Raw genomic sequence first — 17222 nt, forward strand, 5'->3', positions numbered from 1 at the left:
TCTCTCACCAACGACTCCTCTAAGAGCTCTTTCTCACCAACGACTACTCTAAGAGCTCTCTCTAACCAACGACTCCTCTAAGAGGTCTCTCTCTCTCACCAACGACTCCTCTAAGAGCTCTTTCTCACCAACGACTACTCTAAGAGCTCTCTCTCTCTCTCTCTCACCAACGACTCCTCTAAGAGCTCTCTCTCTCTCCAACGACTCCTCTAAGAGGTCTCTCTCTCTCACCAACGACTCCTCTAAGAGCTCTCTCTAACCAACGACTCCTCTAAGAGCTCTCTCTCACCAACGACTCCTCTAAGAGCTCTCTCTAACCAACGACTCCTCTAAGAGCTCTCTCTAACCAACGACTCCTCTAAGAGCTCTCTCTCTCTCTAACCAACGACTCCTCTAAGAGCTCTCTCTCTAACCAACGACTCCTCTAAGAGCTCTCTCTAACCAACGACTCCTCTAAGAGCTCTCTCTCACCAACGACTCCTCTAAGAGCTCTCTCTCTCACCAACGACTCCTCTAAGAGCTCTCTCTAACCAACGACTCCTCTAAGAGCTCTCTCTCTCACCAACGACTCCTCTAAGAGGTCTCTGTCCTCTGAATGTTCCCGAGGGTGATTTAGGGCTGTTGTCAAGGCTTCCATTGTTAACATTCTAGAGCCCTTTCTTTCTGTCCAGACGAGCGGCAGAATGGATCGTGGTTAACCACAGGATCAGGGACTTAACACAGGAAGAGTTACGATGTCACCGTGTCTCTCCCAACTTCCCCAATGTACCACAACATAGAGACACATCCCCAAAGCAACATTAAGCAGATATACATGACACATTACAGCAGATTACACTATTTAAAACAACACATTTTATTCTCAAGTTAAAGTCAAATAGGTAGAATAGTGAAAGATCCCCAATCATTGTAGATTTTAGGTTAGCAACATTAAGCAGATGTGACAATACAGATGACAGTAAATGAACAAGATGTTTTACTCTCAACAACAGATGACAGTATATGAACAAGATGTTTTACTCTCAACAACAGATGACAGTATATGAACAAGATGTTTTACTCTCAACAACAGATGACAGTAAATGAACAAGATGTTTTACTCTCAACAACAGATGACAGTAAATGAACAAGATGTTTTACTCTCAACAACAGATGACAGTATATGAACAAGATGTTTTACTCTCAACAACAGATGACAGTAAATGAACAAGATGTTTTACTCTCAACAACAGATGACAGTAAATGAACAAGATGTTTTACTCTCAACAACAGATGACAGTACATAGAAATTAGCTTGAAAACTGCTCATTTCTTTCTGTGATGCCTTTTAAAATGTTCCTTCCCGGGGACTTGGTTTGTCCCACAATGCACTGCCAAAGTCAAAGTCAAATTCCTTGTATGCTATTTTCTATCTCACTCTAGTTGTGTTCTGATGAGGGTGTCCCTGATGAATTTACTCACACAGAAGGGGTCCCAGGCCCTAAACAGTCTGAGAACCAACTGTTCTAACTAATGATCAGGGACTTCTGTTGCTCAGAAGATACGGTCCACCAACAGCTGTCTCTCTGTGTCTTACGTCAGGGCTCATCATGTCATCGCTGTCTCTCTCTGTACTCTACTGTGTGTTTCAAGGCCTGCATGCTTTTACAGCTGTTGCTCATTACAGAAGAACATTTCTCCCTGCATGTGAACGGCGATCTGATGTCTCCTCAGCCGGACCATGGTGATGAATCCTTTCTGACAGTCAGGACAGTGGTAAGGTCTCTCCCCTGTGTGTATCATCATGTGCTGCGTCAGGTTGCAGCTCACACTAAACCCTTTACCACAGACAGTACACCGGTAGGGTTTCTCCCCCGTGTGGCTCCTCATGTGTGTCTGGAGATGACCCAGGACAGAGAAACACCGTCCACACTCAGTACAGCGGTGGGGTTTATACCCTGTGTGGATCCTCATGTGATTGGTTAGATTGGTTGCTCCTGCGAACCCTCTGCCGCAGACAGAACAGCGGTAGGGTTTCTCCCCTGTGTGGATCCTCATGTGTAACCTCAGAGCATTATTCTTAGTGAAACACTTACTGCAGAACTGACAAGTAAACTGAGCATCGATGTGAGCTTGAACGTGATCTTTTAGAGCCTCTAACTCAACCTGTTTTCCACACACGCCACAGACACGTTCTCTCATCTTGGTGTGCATTCTCACATGTTTAAAGAAATAGCTTTTCATGAGAAACATTTTCCCACACACCTTACAGCGACTCTTAGAGGGAGAACTAGGATGGATCGACTTCCCTGCAGAGACGGGCTGAGAAGCACTGGGTGTCTCTAATAGTTGGCGGTCCTCTGTAGTTCCTCTTTTCAACTGTTCATATGAGGTGCTGGTACTCTGGGTCTGGTAGAGATGTGAGGGCTGAGGTGGATCCTGATTACAGTCACTTTGCACACAAGCGGAAGTGAATATGAACTCTGTGGTGTCAGACTCCTGACCTTCCCCCAGACTGGTCCAGAGTTCCTGTTGTTCCTCTTTAATGTGTAAGGGCTGTGGATCCTCCTGCCCCAGACTGTGGATCCTCCTGCCCCAGACTGTGGATCCTCCTGCCCCAGACTGTGAATCCTCCTGCCCCAGACTGTGGATCCACTCCTCCTGCTCAGAGGGAACCTGTTCTCCACAGGCTGGGAGCTGCTGCAGCTGGGTGTCTGGAAGGAAGGAAGCAGAGACAGAGATCAGAACATACACTGGGCCAGGTATTCCCAAACGGAAGTACGCCAAATAAAAATGTGATTCCCATTTTCAAACAGTCCATTTATATTTTCCAACGGGGCTCTACATTTGGGTGAGTTTTTTTTCCTTCTCTCGCCTGAGTAGCCTCGTTACACTGACAAAAATAGCTAAATAACAACAAAATGTCAAATACAGGTGGCCCAGTCAAGTAATTAACCTCCAATCACATTAACCAGGTGGCCCAGTCAAGTAATTAACATCCAATCACATTAACCAGGTGGCCCAGTCAAGTAATTAACCTCCAATCACATTAACCAGGTGGCCCAGTCAAGTAATTAACATCCAATCACATTAACCAGGTGGCCCAGTCAAGTAATTAACCTCCAATCACATTAACCAGGTGGCCCAGTCAAGTAATTAACCTCCAATCACATTAACCAGGTGGCCCAGTCAAGTAATTAACCTCCAATCACATTAACCAGGTGGCCCAGTCAAGTAATTAACATCCAATCACATTAACCAGGTGGCCCAGTCAAGTAATTAACCTCCAATCACATTAACCAGGTGGCCCAGTCAAGTAATTAACCTCCAATCACATTAACCAGGTGGCCCAGTCAAGTAATTAACCTCCAATCACATTAACCAGGTGGCCCAGTCAAGTAATTAACCTCCAATCACATTAACCAGGTGGCCCAGTCAAGTAATTAACCTCCAATCACATTAACCAGGTGGCCCAGTCAAGTAATTAACCTCCAATCACATTAACCAGGTGGCCCAGTCAAGTAATTAACCTCCAATCACATTAACCAGGTGGCCCAGTCAAGTAATTAACATCCAATCACATTAACCAGGTAGCCTAGTCAAGTAATTAACATCCAATCACATTAATCGTTACTCTCTCGCGGTAATTCCACTAATGGTCTGTATGGAGCCAAACGTAGCTGCTGCTCATGTTGGCATCTGTACTGATGGTGCAAAAGCCATGACAGGGAGACATAGTGGAGTGGTAACGCGCCTGCAAGCAGTTGCACCTGACGCCACCTGGGTAGACTGCAGTATCCCCCTAGAGGCTCTTGGGTACACTGCAGCATCCACCGAGAGGCTCTTGGGTACACTGCAGCATCCACCTAGAGGCTCTTGGGTACACTGCAGCATCCACCGAGAGGCTCTTGGGTACACTGTAGCATCCACCGAGAGGCTCTTGGGTACTGCAGCATCCACCGAGAGGCTCTTGGGTACACTGCAGCATCCACCTAGAGGCTCTTGGGTACACTGTAGCATCCAACTAGAGGCTCTTGGGTACACTGTAGCATCCACGAGAGGCTCTTGGGTACACTGCAGCATCCACCGAGACGCTCTTGGGTACACTGCAGCATCCAACCGGAGGCTCTTGGGTACACTGCAGCATCCACCGAGAGGCTCTTGCTGCCAAGGGAACGCCGGACAGCTTGAAAGACGTTTTGGACACCACAGTGAAAATGGTTAACTTTGTTAAAGCAAGACCCCTGAACTCTCGTATATTTTCTGCACTTTGCAATGATATGGGCAGCGACCATGTGACCGTTTTACGACATACAGAAGAGCGCTGGTTATCAACGGGGAAAGTATTGGCACGTTTTTTATTTTTTATTGAGAGACGAGATTAAAGTTTACTGACCATAATTTTCACTTGTCTGACCGCTTGCATGATGACGAGTTTCTCACACGACTGGCCTTTCTGGGTGATGTTTTTACTAAACTAACTAACTAAATACAGGCCACTGTGTGTAGAAAATGATTTCAGACAGACACTCTCTCCAATGCAACCCAACATTGCAGAGTTATGTGCATCCTTTCAAGCACATTAACCTGTGGTGAGTTATTCACCATTTGATGAGCAAATAAGGTTTCATATGTAAGATGGTTAAATAAAGAGCAAAATTATTGATTATTATTATATTATTATTTGTGCCCTGGTCCTATAAGAGCTCTTGGTCACTTCCCACGAGCCGGGTGGTGACAAAAACACACTCATTCTTATGTGTAATAAATGTATCGTATTGTGTGTGTGTGGCAGGCTTACAATGATGGCAAAAAACAACATTTGAGTGTGTGCTGACCCTGGTGCTAGAGGGGGTACAGCTGACCCTGGTGCTAGAGGGGGTACAGCTGACCCTGGTGCTAGAGGGGGTACAGCTGACCCTGGTGCTAGAGGGGGTACAGCTGACCCTGGTGCTAGAGGGGGTACGCTGACCCTGGTGCTAGAGGGGGTACGCTGACCCTGGTGTTTGAGGGGGTACAGCTGACCATGGTGCTAGAGGGGGTACAGCTGACCCTGGTGCTAGATGGGGTACAGCTGACCCTGGTGCTAGATGGGGTACAGCTGACCCTGGTGCTAGAGGGGGTACAGCTGACCCTGGTGCTAGAGGGGGTACAGCTGACCCTGGTGCTAGAGGGGGTACAGCTGACCCTGGTGCTAGATGGGGTACAGCTGACCCTGGTGCTAGATGGGGTACAGCTGACCCTGGTGCTAGAGGGGGTACAGCTGACCCTGGTGCTAGAGGGGGTACAACTGACCCTGGTGCTAGATGGGGTACAGCTGACCCTGGTGCTAGAGGGGGTACAGCTGACCCTGGTGCTAGAGGGGGTACAGCTGACCCTGGTGCTAGATGGGGTACATCTGACCCTGGTGCTAGAGGGGGTACACTGACCCTGGTGCTAGAGGGGGTACACAGCTGACCCTGGTGCTAGATGGGGTACAGCTGCCCTGGTACTAGAGGGGGTACAGCTGACCCTGGTGCTAGAGGGGGTACAGCTGACCCTGGTGCTAGAGGGGGTACAGCTGACCCTGGTGCTAGAGGGGGTACAGCTGACCCTGGTGCTAGATGGGGTACATATGACCCTGGTGCTAGAGGGGGTACAGCTGACCATGGTGCTAGAGGGGGTACAGCTGACCCTGGTGCTAGATGGGGTACAGCTGACCCTGGTGCTAGATGGGGTACAGCTGACCCTGGTGCTAGAGGGGGTACAGCTGACCCTGGTGCTAGAGGGGGTACAGCTGACCCTGGTGCTAGAGGGGGTACAGCTGGAGGTTGAATGTTTGACAGGGTACAGGACCATAAACAGTTTGGGAACCAGTGCACTAAGCCAACCATGTACTCTAAAAGGAGTGTAGGTCAGCCTAACAGTACTCCTTAAGGGCCAAGGACCTGGTTATTGTCAGAAGTAGACAGGCTCTGGCAGACAAAACAGACAAACGCTCCATCGATATGGTTCTAAATACATAGTCCTTTCACATCACGTCAAAATCCAGAATATACTGTCCAGTGTTTTAACAGCTTTATTAGTGGCAGTAGTTTTCAATGACATGTTTCTGGCTGCGTTCCGTTACACACAGTCATTCTGAGCTAGATAGACAATTAGCACCGGTGGTCTCCTCTGTTTTATGTAAACACCATTGTAACACGGAGATGTGGCTGTGTGGGAACACTTACCTTATAAAGGTGTTTAGTAATAGAGCTCCACAGTGGAGGTGTCATAATACCCATAAAACCTAGCGGTTAAACAGGGAAATGGTTCCAATCATTTCCCTCCATAGGGGATTTTAGAAACACTTCAATTAAGGGCTGTGCTTCGTGTGTCCTTACCCTGGCGTGACCTTTTAATAACCAGGTAAATCTCTCTTGGACAAGGAGACTTTTATCAAATGAGGGCTGTGCTTCGTGTGTCCTTACCCTGGCGTGACCTTTTAATAACCAGGTAAATCGCTCTTGGACAAGGAGACTTTTATCAAATGAGGGCTGTGTTTCGTGTGTCCTTACCCTGGCGTGACCTTTTAATAACCAGGTAAATCGCTCTTGGACAAGGAGACTTTTATCAAATGAGGGCTGTGTTTCGTGTGTCCTTACCCTGGCGTGACCTTTTAATAACCAGGTAAATCGCTCTTGGACAAGGAGACTTTTATCAAATGAGGGCTGTGTTTCGTGTGTCCTTACCCTGGCGTGACCTTTTAATAACCAGGTAAATCGCTCTTGGACAAGGAGACTTTTATCCACTTATTCATCTCTGTTTACTCTCACATTCTAAAACGCTAATTAGCATCAGAGTAGACATCCATTGAAGACGACAAATCCCTGCAGGTCATCTCTAGCTGACACCTTTTGCTGACAGGTATTGTGTCCATTTAATACTTGCACAAGACAATTCACAGAATTGTCACTTGACAGAAATGTACTTAATTTATTAGAAACATTAGAAAGTTAATCCAGACATTTTTACCTTTGCCTTGATTAGGCAGTCTCATCCAGATCATCATGGCATTTGTGCTTAATGATAGCCACATTAGCAACGAATTAGCGTTTCATTTGGTGGGGTAGATACAGGCGAGTCACATTGTCCTAGAGAGATTTACACAATTATCTAAATGTTACCCCAGGGTAGGCCTACACGAAACACTGCCCTTAATTGAAATGTTTCTAAAATCCACTATGGGAAACATTGTGGAAAAACAATTGGAACCATTTCCTTTTTTTGACTGCTAAGCTTTATGGGTATTATGACTCACACTGTGGTACTCTATTTAACCTTATGCTTTTTGAAAAAGTATTTATTGCTGATATAAAAGATAAGTTCCTTGTTTCCAAAACCGTATCCCAAGCTATGTTTGTTCTCGTTCAGACCCGAACAACAAAACTCATCAATAGGCACTGCTGATCTGGGATCTGAAGTTAATTAGCGTCTATGAACGGGGAAACACAACATTAACTCTGGGCACATTTACACAAAGCATCTCAGAGCAGCAGTGCTGATCTGGGATCTGTCGATATAATCTAACGGGAAAACGGATCCCAGATCAGATACTCCTACTCTGAGATGCTTTGTGGATAAGGGCCCTGGTCCACTGAGGGGGCGACGGCGTCTAGAAGCTAACGAACCTACTAACAATGTAAACATACCTAGAAAATCATTCACAAACCTGCTCTATATAACTTTATTTCTGGTTTAATAGTGATATCGAGCAGCTTCTGTAGACGGCTGTTCCTCTCTTCCGAGCGGGACATCTCGTCCTGATACTCGGCTATCGTTTTCTCCACGACCCGGAATATCTCTTCGCCAGCAGCTGCTAATCTCTGGTTGAAAAACGACCGTAATAGTTCTATTCTAGACATTTTAAACTTCGTAGTGAACAGCTAAATGAAGCTTATTAACTAGCAGTGTATTCTATGCGTTTAGAAAACAGGACGTAGAGTCAACGTCACTTCCGGTTTTGGGCTTCAAAATAAAAGCCCTCATCGGGGAACTATGTAAAATAGAGAGAGTAATGTTAATTTCTAAGCAATGGCTGATATTATTATATAATACGTAATTAAAATAGATTCAATAATTATTGTAACACTAACATTTTAGTACAATTGACTGTTATTAGCTGTCGCACAATACAAGTGGAGTGATTAAAGGTGAGAGAGGCAGGTTGAGGTGGCCAGGGTCAGAGTAGTGCTGGAGACGTGGTATGTTGAGGTGACCAGGGTCAGAGTAGTGCTGGAGACGTGGTATGTTGAGGTGACCAGGGTCAGAGTAGTGCTGGAGACGTGGTATGTTGAGGTGACCAGGGTCAGAGTAGTGCTGGAGACGTGGTATGTTGAGGTGACCAGGGTCAGAGTAGTGCAGGAGATGTGGTATGTTGAGGTGACCAGGGTCAGAGTAGTGCTGGAGACGTGGTATGTTGAGGTGACCAGGGTCAGAGTAGTGCAGGAGATGTGGTATGTTGAGGTGACCAGGGTCAGAGTAGTGCTGGAGACGTGGTATGTTGTGGTGACCAGGGTCAGAGTAGTGCAGGAGATGTGGTATGTTGAGGTGACAAGGGTTGTTGGCCTGAAGTAGGATCAGATAGGGTTAAAGTAGTGGAATAAGGTTTGTCCTCTCTAGTGGAATAAGGTCAGTCATCTCTAGTGGAATAAGGTCTGTCCTCTAGTGGAATAAGGTCTGTCCTCTTGTGGAATAAGGTCTGTCCTCTCTAGTGGAATAAGGTCCGTCCTCTCTAGTGGAATAAGGTCCGTCCTCTCTAGTGGAATAAGGTCTGTCCTCTCTAGTGGAATAAGGTCTGTCCTCTTTAGTGGAATAAGGTCTGTCCTCTCTAGTGGAATAAGGTCTGTCCTCTCTAGTGGAATAAGGTCTGTCCTCTTGAGGAATAAGGTCTGTTCTCTTGTGGAATAAGGTCTGTCCTCTCAAGTGGAATAAAGTCTGTCCTCTTGTGGAATAAAGTCTGTCCTCTTGTGGAATAAAGTCTGTCCTCTTGTGGAATAAAGTCTGTCCTCTTGTGGAATAAAGTCTGTCCTCTAGTGGAACAAGGTCTGTCCTCTCAGGTCGTTGGCCTGGGGTAGGATTAGATGTGGTTAAAGTAGTGGAATAAGGTGGTGGGTTTTAATGAGGGCTAGTTGGTACCATCACGGCCACCTAATAATCCCCAGTTTCCAATTGGCTCATTCATCCCCCCTCCTCTCGCCTGTAACTATTCCCCAGGTCATTGCTGTAAATGAGAATGTGTTCTCAGTCAACTTACCCTGTAAAATAAGGGTTAATTCAAACATTTAAATATATATTGTATTTTTCCCGTTTGCCCTTTTTCCGTCACAAAGTTGAATGGGTTTATACTATAGTTCAGTTGGTGGCGGTAATGCAACATATTGGATGCCAACCGCCGTTAAACTCGACCGAAGAAGAAGAACGTCCTGCTTGGTCTTCTCTGAGAGGAAGAGGCGAAGCTGGGACCAAAATCTGTCTTCTCCAGTAGGTGGCGTTGTTTCCGCTCACCAAGCGAGGAGTCTTTTTATGGAGATCAATGAGAGAGTGTCGAATTTGGTTAACAAAAACTCTAATGGCTTATTTGTTACGTGTGGCTTATTTAATCGAATAGACGTTTCGTAATGATTAGGTAGCTATGAGGGTACTGATATAACTAGGACACGTGACATCCCGGCAACTTTGGAAAAACACTTCGAAATTGTGCCTGGTCGTCACTAGTTACCACAGCCACAAAGTCCTAAATCTCACCTATCAATATAATGGATAATATGTGGTCCACTTCCCAAGCGTTCCCACAAGTCTCGCAATGCAGCGCCTCTGGGTTTAGAAACTGATTTTAAAAACGCAAAGGTCTAGTGGTTACGAAACAATGTGAAGCACAAGGCCTTATTTTAATTTGCTAAACAACTTCGAAAATATATATATATATATTTTAGGAGTCGCGCTGGTGGTAATATTCTACACTCGGACTGTGACCCCTTTGGTCACTTTATTTATCCTGTCATCAGTTACAATGACATTACGCTCATTACTGTAAACTTCTAGGGGTACCACACCAAACATGAGAATGATGAGTTGCTTGAATCTGTAGAGAAACATACTTCATTGGTTATCTAAATGTCCCAATTCGTTATTATTGATAGGAGGGGACTTTAACATTACTATAAATAATTCATCTGATAGATGGCCCCCAGGTAGGCCAACCAATCAGAATTTGGGTTTAATACTTTTTTACGGAAAAGTTTGATCTTACTGATATATGGAGAGAGAGGTTTCTGGCCGACAGATCATTCGCTTGGAGTAACAAAACAGGTTCCAGACACAATAATGACTACAAGATATTAGCCTTACTACTTGCACAAATAATTAAAGAAGTCCTGGATGCAGTCATGGATGAAACACAGTCTGGCTTTATGAGGAACAGACATATTTCTAACAATATCAGACTAGTATTAGACAAGCTTGACTACTCAGACCTGATAACAGAGGATAGCTTCGTATTATTTTTATTTACTCAGACCTGATAACAGAGGATAACTTCGTATTATTTTTATTGACTACTCAGACCTGATAACAGAGGATAGCTTCATATTATTTTTATTTACTCAGACCTGATAACAGAGGATAGCTTCGTATTATTTTTATTGACTACTCAGACCTGATAACAGTGGATAGCTTCATATTATTTTTATTGACTCAGACCTGATAACAGAGGATAGCTTCGTATTATTTTTATTGACTACTCAGACCTGAGAACAGAGGATAGCTTCATATTATTTTTATTGACTACTCAGACCTGATAACAGAGGATAGCTTCATATTATTTTTATTGACTACTCAGACCTGATAACAGAAGATAGCTTCGTATTATTTTTATTGACTACTCAGACCTGATAACAGTAGATAACTTCATATTATTTTTATTGACTACTCAGACCTGATAACAGAAGATAGCTTCGTATTATTTTTATTGACTACTCAGACCTGATAACAGTAGATAACTTCATATTATTTTTATTGACTACTCAGACCTGATAACAGAGGATAGCTTCATATTATTTTTATTGACTACTCAGACCTGATAACAGAGGATAGCTTCGTATTATTTTTATTTACTCAGACCTGATAACAGAGGATAGCTTCATATTATTTTTATTGACTACTCAGACCTGATAACAGTGGATAGCTTCATATTATTTTTATTTACTCAGACCTGATAACAGAGGATAGCTTCATATTATTTTTATTGACTACTCAGACCTGATAACAGAGGATAGCTTCATATTATTTTTATTGACTACTCAGACCTGATAACAGAGGATAGCTTCATATTATTTTTATTGACTACTCAGACCTGATAACAGAGGATAGCTTCATATTATTTTTATTGACTACTCAGACCTGATAACAGTAGATAACTTCATATTATTTTTATTGACTCAGACCTGATAACAGAGGATAGCTTCATATTATTTTTATTGACTACTCAGACCTGATAACAGTGGATAGCTTCATATTATTTTTATTTACTCAGACCTGATAACAGTGGATAGCTTCATATTATTTTTATTTACTCAGACCTGATAACAGTAGATAGCTTCGTATTATTTTTATTGACTACTCAGACCTGATAACAGAGGATAGCTTCATATTATTTTTATTGACTACTCAGACCTGATAACAGAGGATAGCTTCATATTATTTTTATTGACTACTCAGACCTGATAACAGAGGATAGCTTCATATTATTTTTATTGACTACTCAGACCTGATAACAGAGGATAACTTCGTATTATTTTTATTGACTACTCAGACCTGATAACAGAGGATAGCTTCATATTATTTTTATTGACTACTCAGACCTGATAACAGAGGATAGCTTCATATTATTTTTATTGACTACTCAGACCTGATAACAGAGGATAGCTTCATATTATTTTTGTAAAGCATTTGACACAGTAGAGCATCAGTTCCTCTTCCACTCCCTTGAGACATTTGGCTTTGGGGATTTTTTCTGTAAGGCTATTAAAACTCTCAATACGAATGGTAACAGCTCTATCAAACTGAAACATGGGCCCTCACCTAGATTTGAGTTGAAGAGAGGAACTAGGTCAAGTTGTCCTATCTCACTGTATCTGTTTGTATTAATCACACAACTTCTTACAAATGATTTAAATAGTCCTGTGCAAGGTATTTCCATAGATGGTAAAGAAATTATTATAAGCCAGCTGGCTGACGATACTACACTTGTTCTGAAAGACACTAGTCAGATTACCAATTTGAACAATGTGATGTGTCATTTATTATGTCTTAACATGAATACATGTGAACTCATGGCTGTCAAAGATTGTGCCATATGATGGTTTTCCAGTGAAAGAACATGTTACATATTTGGGTATAACCGTCACTAAGGATCAGAAGTCTACAGGCTTACTACATTTTAACCATCTTATTCTTTTTTAAACAGAAGAAGCTAAATCAATGGCTACAGAGGGACTTCTCTTTAAAAGGAAGAGTCCTAATAACCAAGGCTGAAGGTATCTCTAGACTAACATACGCTATCTTTATATCTTGACGGTAAAATCAGCAAGGAGATAGAACAGATGCTTTTCAACTTTCTGTGGAGAAACCGTACCCGTTACGCTAGGAAAGCTGTTGTAATGAACACATGAGAATGGTGGGTTGAATTTTCTGGACTTTACTACCTTAAATAATACTTTTGAGATCAATTGGATAAAACAATTCCTAAGAAGACCCACTTCTATGTGGAACTGTACTCCTGTGTTCTCTGCTTTCGGTGGCCTTGACGTCCTGTTGGTTTGGAATTAGAATATTGTCAAAGTTCTAGTGAAACTCTCTGTTTTTCATCAGCATGTTTTCTAGTGAAACTCTGTTTTTCATCAGCATGTTTTCTAGTGAAACTCTCTGTTTTTCATCAGCATGTTTTCTAGTGAAACTCTCTGTTTTTCATCAGCATGTTTTCTAGTGAAACTCTCTGTTTTTCATCAGCATGCTTTCTAGTGAAACTCTCTGTTTTTCATCAGCATGTTTTCTAGTGAAACTCTCTGTTTTTCATCAGCATGTTTTCTTGTCATGGTCCTTAATTAATAAGCACAGATTTTATATATGGAATAATCAGGACATATTGTATAAAAATACCTCTTTGATTTTAGAATATTGGTTCTGATATAATATGCTATTGGTGAGCCAACTGGTAAATTCAGAGGCTCTTTTACTTAGTTATAAGGAATTCTTATTCCTTTACAAGGTCCCTGTAACACCTAAAAGTGTTGTGATTGTTTTAGATGCCATTCCCTCTGGTGTTGCTGTATTATTCAGGAACCTGACCCCGTCAAGACCTGACCCCGTCAAGACCTGACCCCGTCAAGACCTGACTCCGTCAAGACCTGACCCCGTCAAGACCTGACCCCGTCAAGACCTGACCCCGTCAAGACCTGACCCCGTCAAGACCTGACCCCGTCAAGACCTGACTCCGTCAAGACCTGACCCCGTCAAGACCTGACCCCGTCAAGACCTGACCCCGTCAAGACCTGACTCCGTCAAGACCTGACCCCGTCAAGACCTGACCCCGTCAAGACCTGACCCCGTCAAGACCTGACCCCGTCAAGACCTGACCCCGTCAAGACCTGACTCCGTCAAGACCTGACCCCGTCAAGACCTGACCCTCAGAACATACCTACAATTAACCATCCATCAGCAGGAGAGATGAGTTTTTCTGTTGGTCCATTCAACAACAATAGAACTATAGGAACCTTGTTTCAACAGGATGTTGTATCTATTCCTTATGTCATGTTGGTCCATTCAACAACAATAGAACTATAGGAACCTTGTTTCAACAGGATGTTGTATCTATCTATTCCTTATGTCATGCCATATTGGAACGGTTTTATTGATCATGTCTGTTGGAAAAAAGTTTGGATATTGCCACACACATACCTACTTATTAACAAAATTAAGGAAGTTTCTTTAAAAATTATTAATAAATATTATCCTGCCAACCACCATATCATGAAGAAATTTTAAGAAAATATAAATTCAAATTGTACCTTTTGTAATGACCACCCAGAAACAGTGTTGTATCTTTTTCGGTATTTTATGCATTTAAGGAATCTGTGGCAAGACATCAGTAGATTTATAATCAAACACATTTATGAAGATTTTACACTATTGTGGAGAGATGTACTGCTTGGATTATTTACCTACGATAGAAATAAGTTGAAACAATTAATTTCATTATTCTTTTGGCCATATTCACAAATGTAAATTTACAAACAAAACACCACATTTTACATTACAAAAATAAATTGAACTTTATTTTAAGACAACTAAATACAACAAATAAACTGTTAGAATGATAAACGTGTATATTCCCCTTGAGGTCGTTGTGTAACGTGATAATTGTGCCCCCAAGCCCCGCCCCCAGCCCCGCCACCGCCTCCAGCCCCTCCCCTAGCCCAATTGTTCTTGGGATATTCTTTATATATGCTTGTGTTCCCCCATGTACTTTTTTTGTATTGATTTGTTGTTTATAATAATAATACAAAAATGTAATATATAAAAAATCTGAAAAAATATATCGCTAAGGTCTGACTTTTTCAGACCGGCATTTCTATAGACAACCCCGTGTATATTTTGGGTCTTGAGTCAACGTGGGACAGTGCGTTTGTGTCATGCCGAATTTGTTGTCAAGTGTTTGTGTTTTTAATGTCAGTAGTTTTATTTTGACATTACTAGTTTGGGATATTGGACAGTAACTGTGACGACTTATCATGATGCCGGGGGAGAATCTTTCCAAAATCGCTTCAGGAGCAACTACTGGAGCCTGTCAAAACTGCACTGTGCTTCACCAGGTGAGGAGAGAAAGGCTCTGGCTACTGGTCTATGCTTGCTTCAAACCTGGAGAAAAAGATAGTTAGATAATATTTCACCGAACTATACTGACGGACAATCCATCCTCTCTCTCATTGTAGAACCTAAACGAATATGTGGCAGCTCTCCTGGTTTTGAAACAGAAAACTATTGACTCCGAGTAAGTAACTAACGTTATTAGACTTGTGTGATGAGATGAGGCTGTACAGGCCCCTAAAACACAGCTAACTACATACATACTCAGGGTGGGGGCTATTCAATCAAACAGCTAACTACATACATACTCAGGGTGGGGGCTATTCAATCAAACAGCTAACTAACTACATACATACTCAGGGTGGGGGGCTATTCAATCAAACAGCTAACTACATATATACTCAGGGTGGGGGCTATTCAATCAAACAGCTAACTAACTACATACATACTCAGGGTGGGGGGCTATTCAATCAAACAGCTAACTAACTACATACATACTCAGGGTGGGGGCTATTCAATCAAACAGCTAACTAACTACATACTCAGGGTGGGGGGCTATTCAATCAAACAGCTAACTAACTACATACTCAGGGTGGGGGGCTATTCAATCAAACAGCTAACTAACTACATACTCAGGGTGGGGGCTATTCAATCAAACAGCTAACTAACTACATACTCAGGGTGGGGGGCTATTCAATCAAACAGCTAACTACATACATACATACTCAGGGTGGGGGGCTATTCAATCAAACAGCTAACTACATACATACATACTCAGGGTGGGGGCTATTCAATCAAACAGCTAACTACATACTCAGGGTGGGGGGCTATTCAATCAAACAGCTAACTAACTACATACATACTCAGGGTGGGGGCTATTCAATCAAACAGCTAACTACATACTCAGGGTGGGGGCTATTCAATCAAACAGCTAACTACATACTCAGGGTGGGGGGCTATTCAATCAAACAGCTAACTACATACTCAGGGTGGGGGGCTATTCAATCAAACAGCTAACTACATACTCAGGGTGGGTGCTATTCAATCAAACAGCTAACTAACTACATACATACTCAGGGTGGGGGGCTATTCAATCAAACAGCTAACTAACTACATACTCAGGGTGGGGGGCTATTCAATCAAACAACTAACTAACTACATACTCAGGGTGGGGGGCTATTCAATCAAACAGCTAACTACATACTCAGGGTGGGGGCTATTCAATCAAACAGCTAACTACATACTCAGGGTGGGGGGCTATTCAATCAAACAGCTAACTACATACATACATACTCAGGGTGGGGGGCTATTCAATCAAACAGCTAACTACATATATACTCAGGGTGGGGGGCTATTCAATCAAACAGCTAACTACATACTCAGGGTGGGGGCTATTCAATCAAACAGCTAACTACATACTCAGGGTGGGGGGCTATTCAATCAAACAGCTAACTACATGCTCAGGGTGGGGGGCTATTCAATCAAACAGCTAACTAACTACATACATACTCAGGGTGGGGGGCTATTCAATCAAACAGCTAACTAACTACATACTCAGGGTGGGGGGCTATTCAATCAAACAGCTAACTACATACATACATACTCAGGGTGGGGGGCTATTCAATCAAACAGCTAACTACATACATACATACTCAGGGTGGGGGCTATTCAATCAAACAGCTAACTACATACATACATACTCAGGGTGGGGGCTATTCAATCAAACAGCTAACTACATACATACTCAGGGTGGGGGCTATTCAATCAAACAGCTAACTACATACTCAGGGTGGGGGGCTATTCAATCAAACAGCTAACTAACTACATACTCAGGGTGGGGGGCTATTCAATCAAACAGCTAACTAACTACATACTCAGGGTGGGGGCTATTCAATCAAACAGCTAACTAACTACATACTCAGGGTGGGGGGCTATTCAATCAAACAGCTAACTACATACATACATACTCAGGGTGGGGGGCTATTCAATCAAACAGCTAACTACATACATACATACTCAGGGTGGGGGCTATTCAATCAAACAGCTAACTACATACTCAGGGTGGGGGGCTATTCAATCAAACAGCTAACTAACTACATACATACTCAGGGTGGGGGCTATTCAATCAAACAGCTAACTACATACTCAGGGTGGGGGGCTATTCAATCAAACAGCTAACTACATACTCAGGGTGGGGGGCTATTCAATCAAACAGCTAACTACATACTCAGGGTGGGTGCTATTCAATCAAACAGCTAACTAACTACATACTCAGGGTGGGGGGCTATTCAATCAAACAGCTAACTACATACATACATACTCAGGGTGGGGGGCTATTCAATCAAACAGCTAACTAC

General features: G+C 42.9%; 2 protein-coding genes across 2 annotated transcripts in view; one reads left to right on the forward strand and one right to left on the reverse strand.

Moving 5' to 3' along the window:
• Positions 1 to 832: 832 nt before the first annotated feature.
• On the reverse strand, positions 833 to 7965 carry LOC110513695 (uncharacterized). The gene is made up of 2 exons (XM_036973246.2): positions 7673 to 7965; positions 833 to 2693 (listed from the first exon to the last, which is right to left on the reverse strand). Exons 1-2 carry the CDS (start codon positions 7863 to 7865, stop codon positions 1645 to 1647), a joined length of 1242 nt encoding a protein of 413 aa, XP_036829141.2. The 5' UTR covers positions 7866 to 7965; the 3' UTR covers positions 833 to 1644.
• Positions 7966 to 14657: 6692 nt separating this feature from the next.
• The window catches only part of LOC149984207 (uncharacterized), a 34604-nt gene continuing 32039 nt past the window's right edge, over positions 14658 to 17222 (forward strand). The window contains exons 1-2 of the mRNA XM_090219221.1: positions 14658 to 14870; positions 14991 to 15049. Of these exons, the coding sequence (XP_090075347.1) occupies positions 14790 to 14870; positions 14991 to 15049 (140 nt within the window). The 5' untranslated portion in view covers positions 14658 to 14789. The remainder of the gene's footprint in view (positions 14871 to 14990; positions 15050 to 17222) is intronic.

The sequence above is a fragment of the Oncorhynchus mykiss genome, chromosome 3 (assembly GCF_057628025.1).
Source record: "Oncorhynchus mykiss isolate SJ-2025 chromosome 3, ASM5762802v1, whole genome shotgun sequence".
NCBI lineage: Eukaryota > Metazoa > Chordata > Actinopteri > Salmoniformes > Salmonidae > Oncorhynchus > Oncorhynchus mykiss.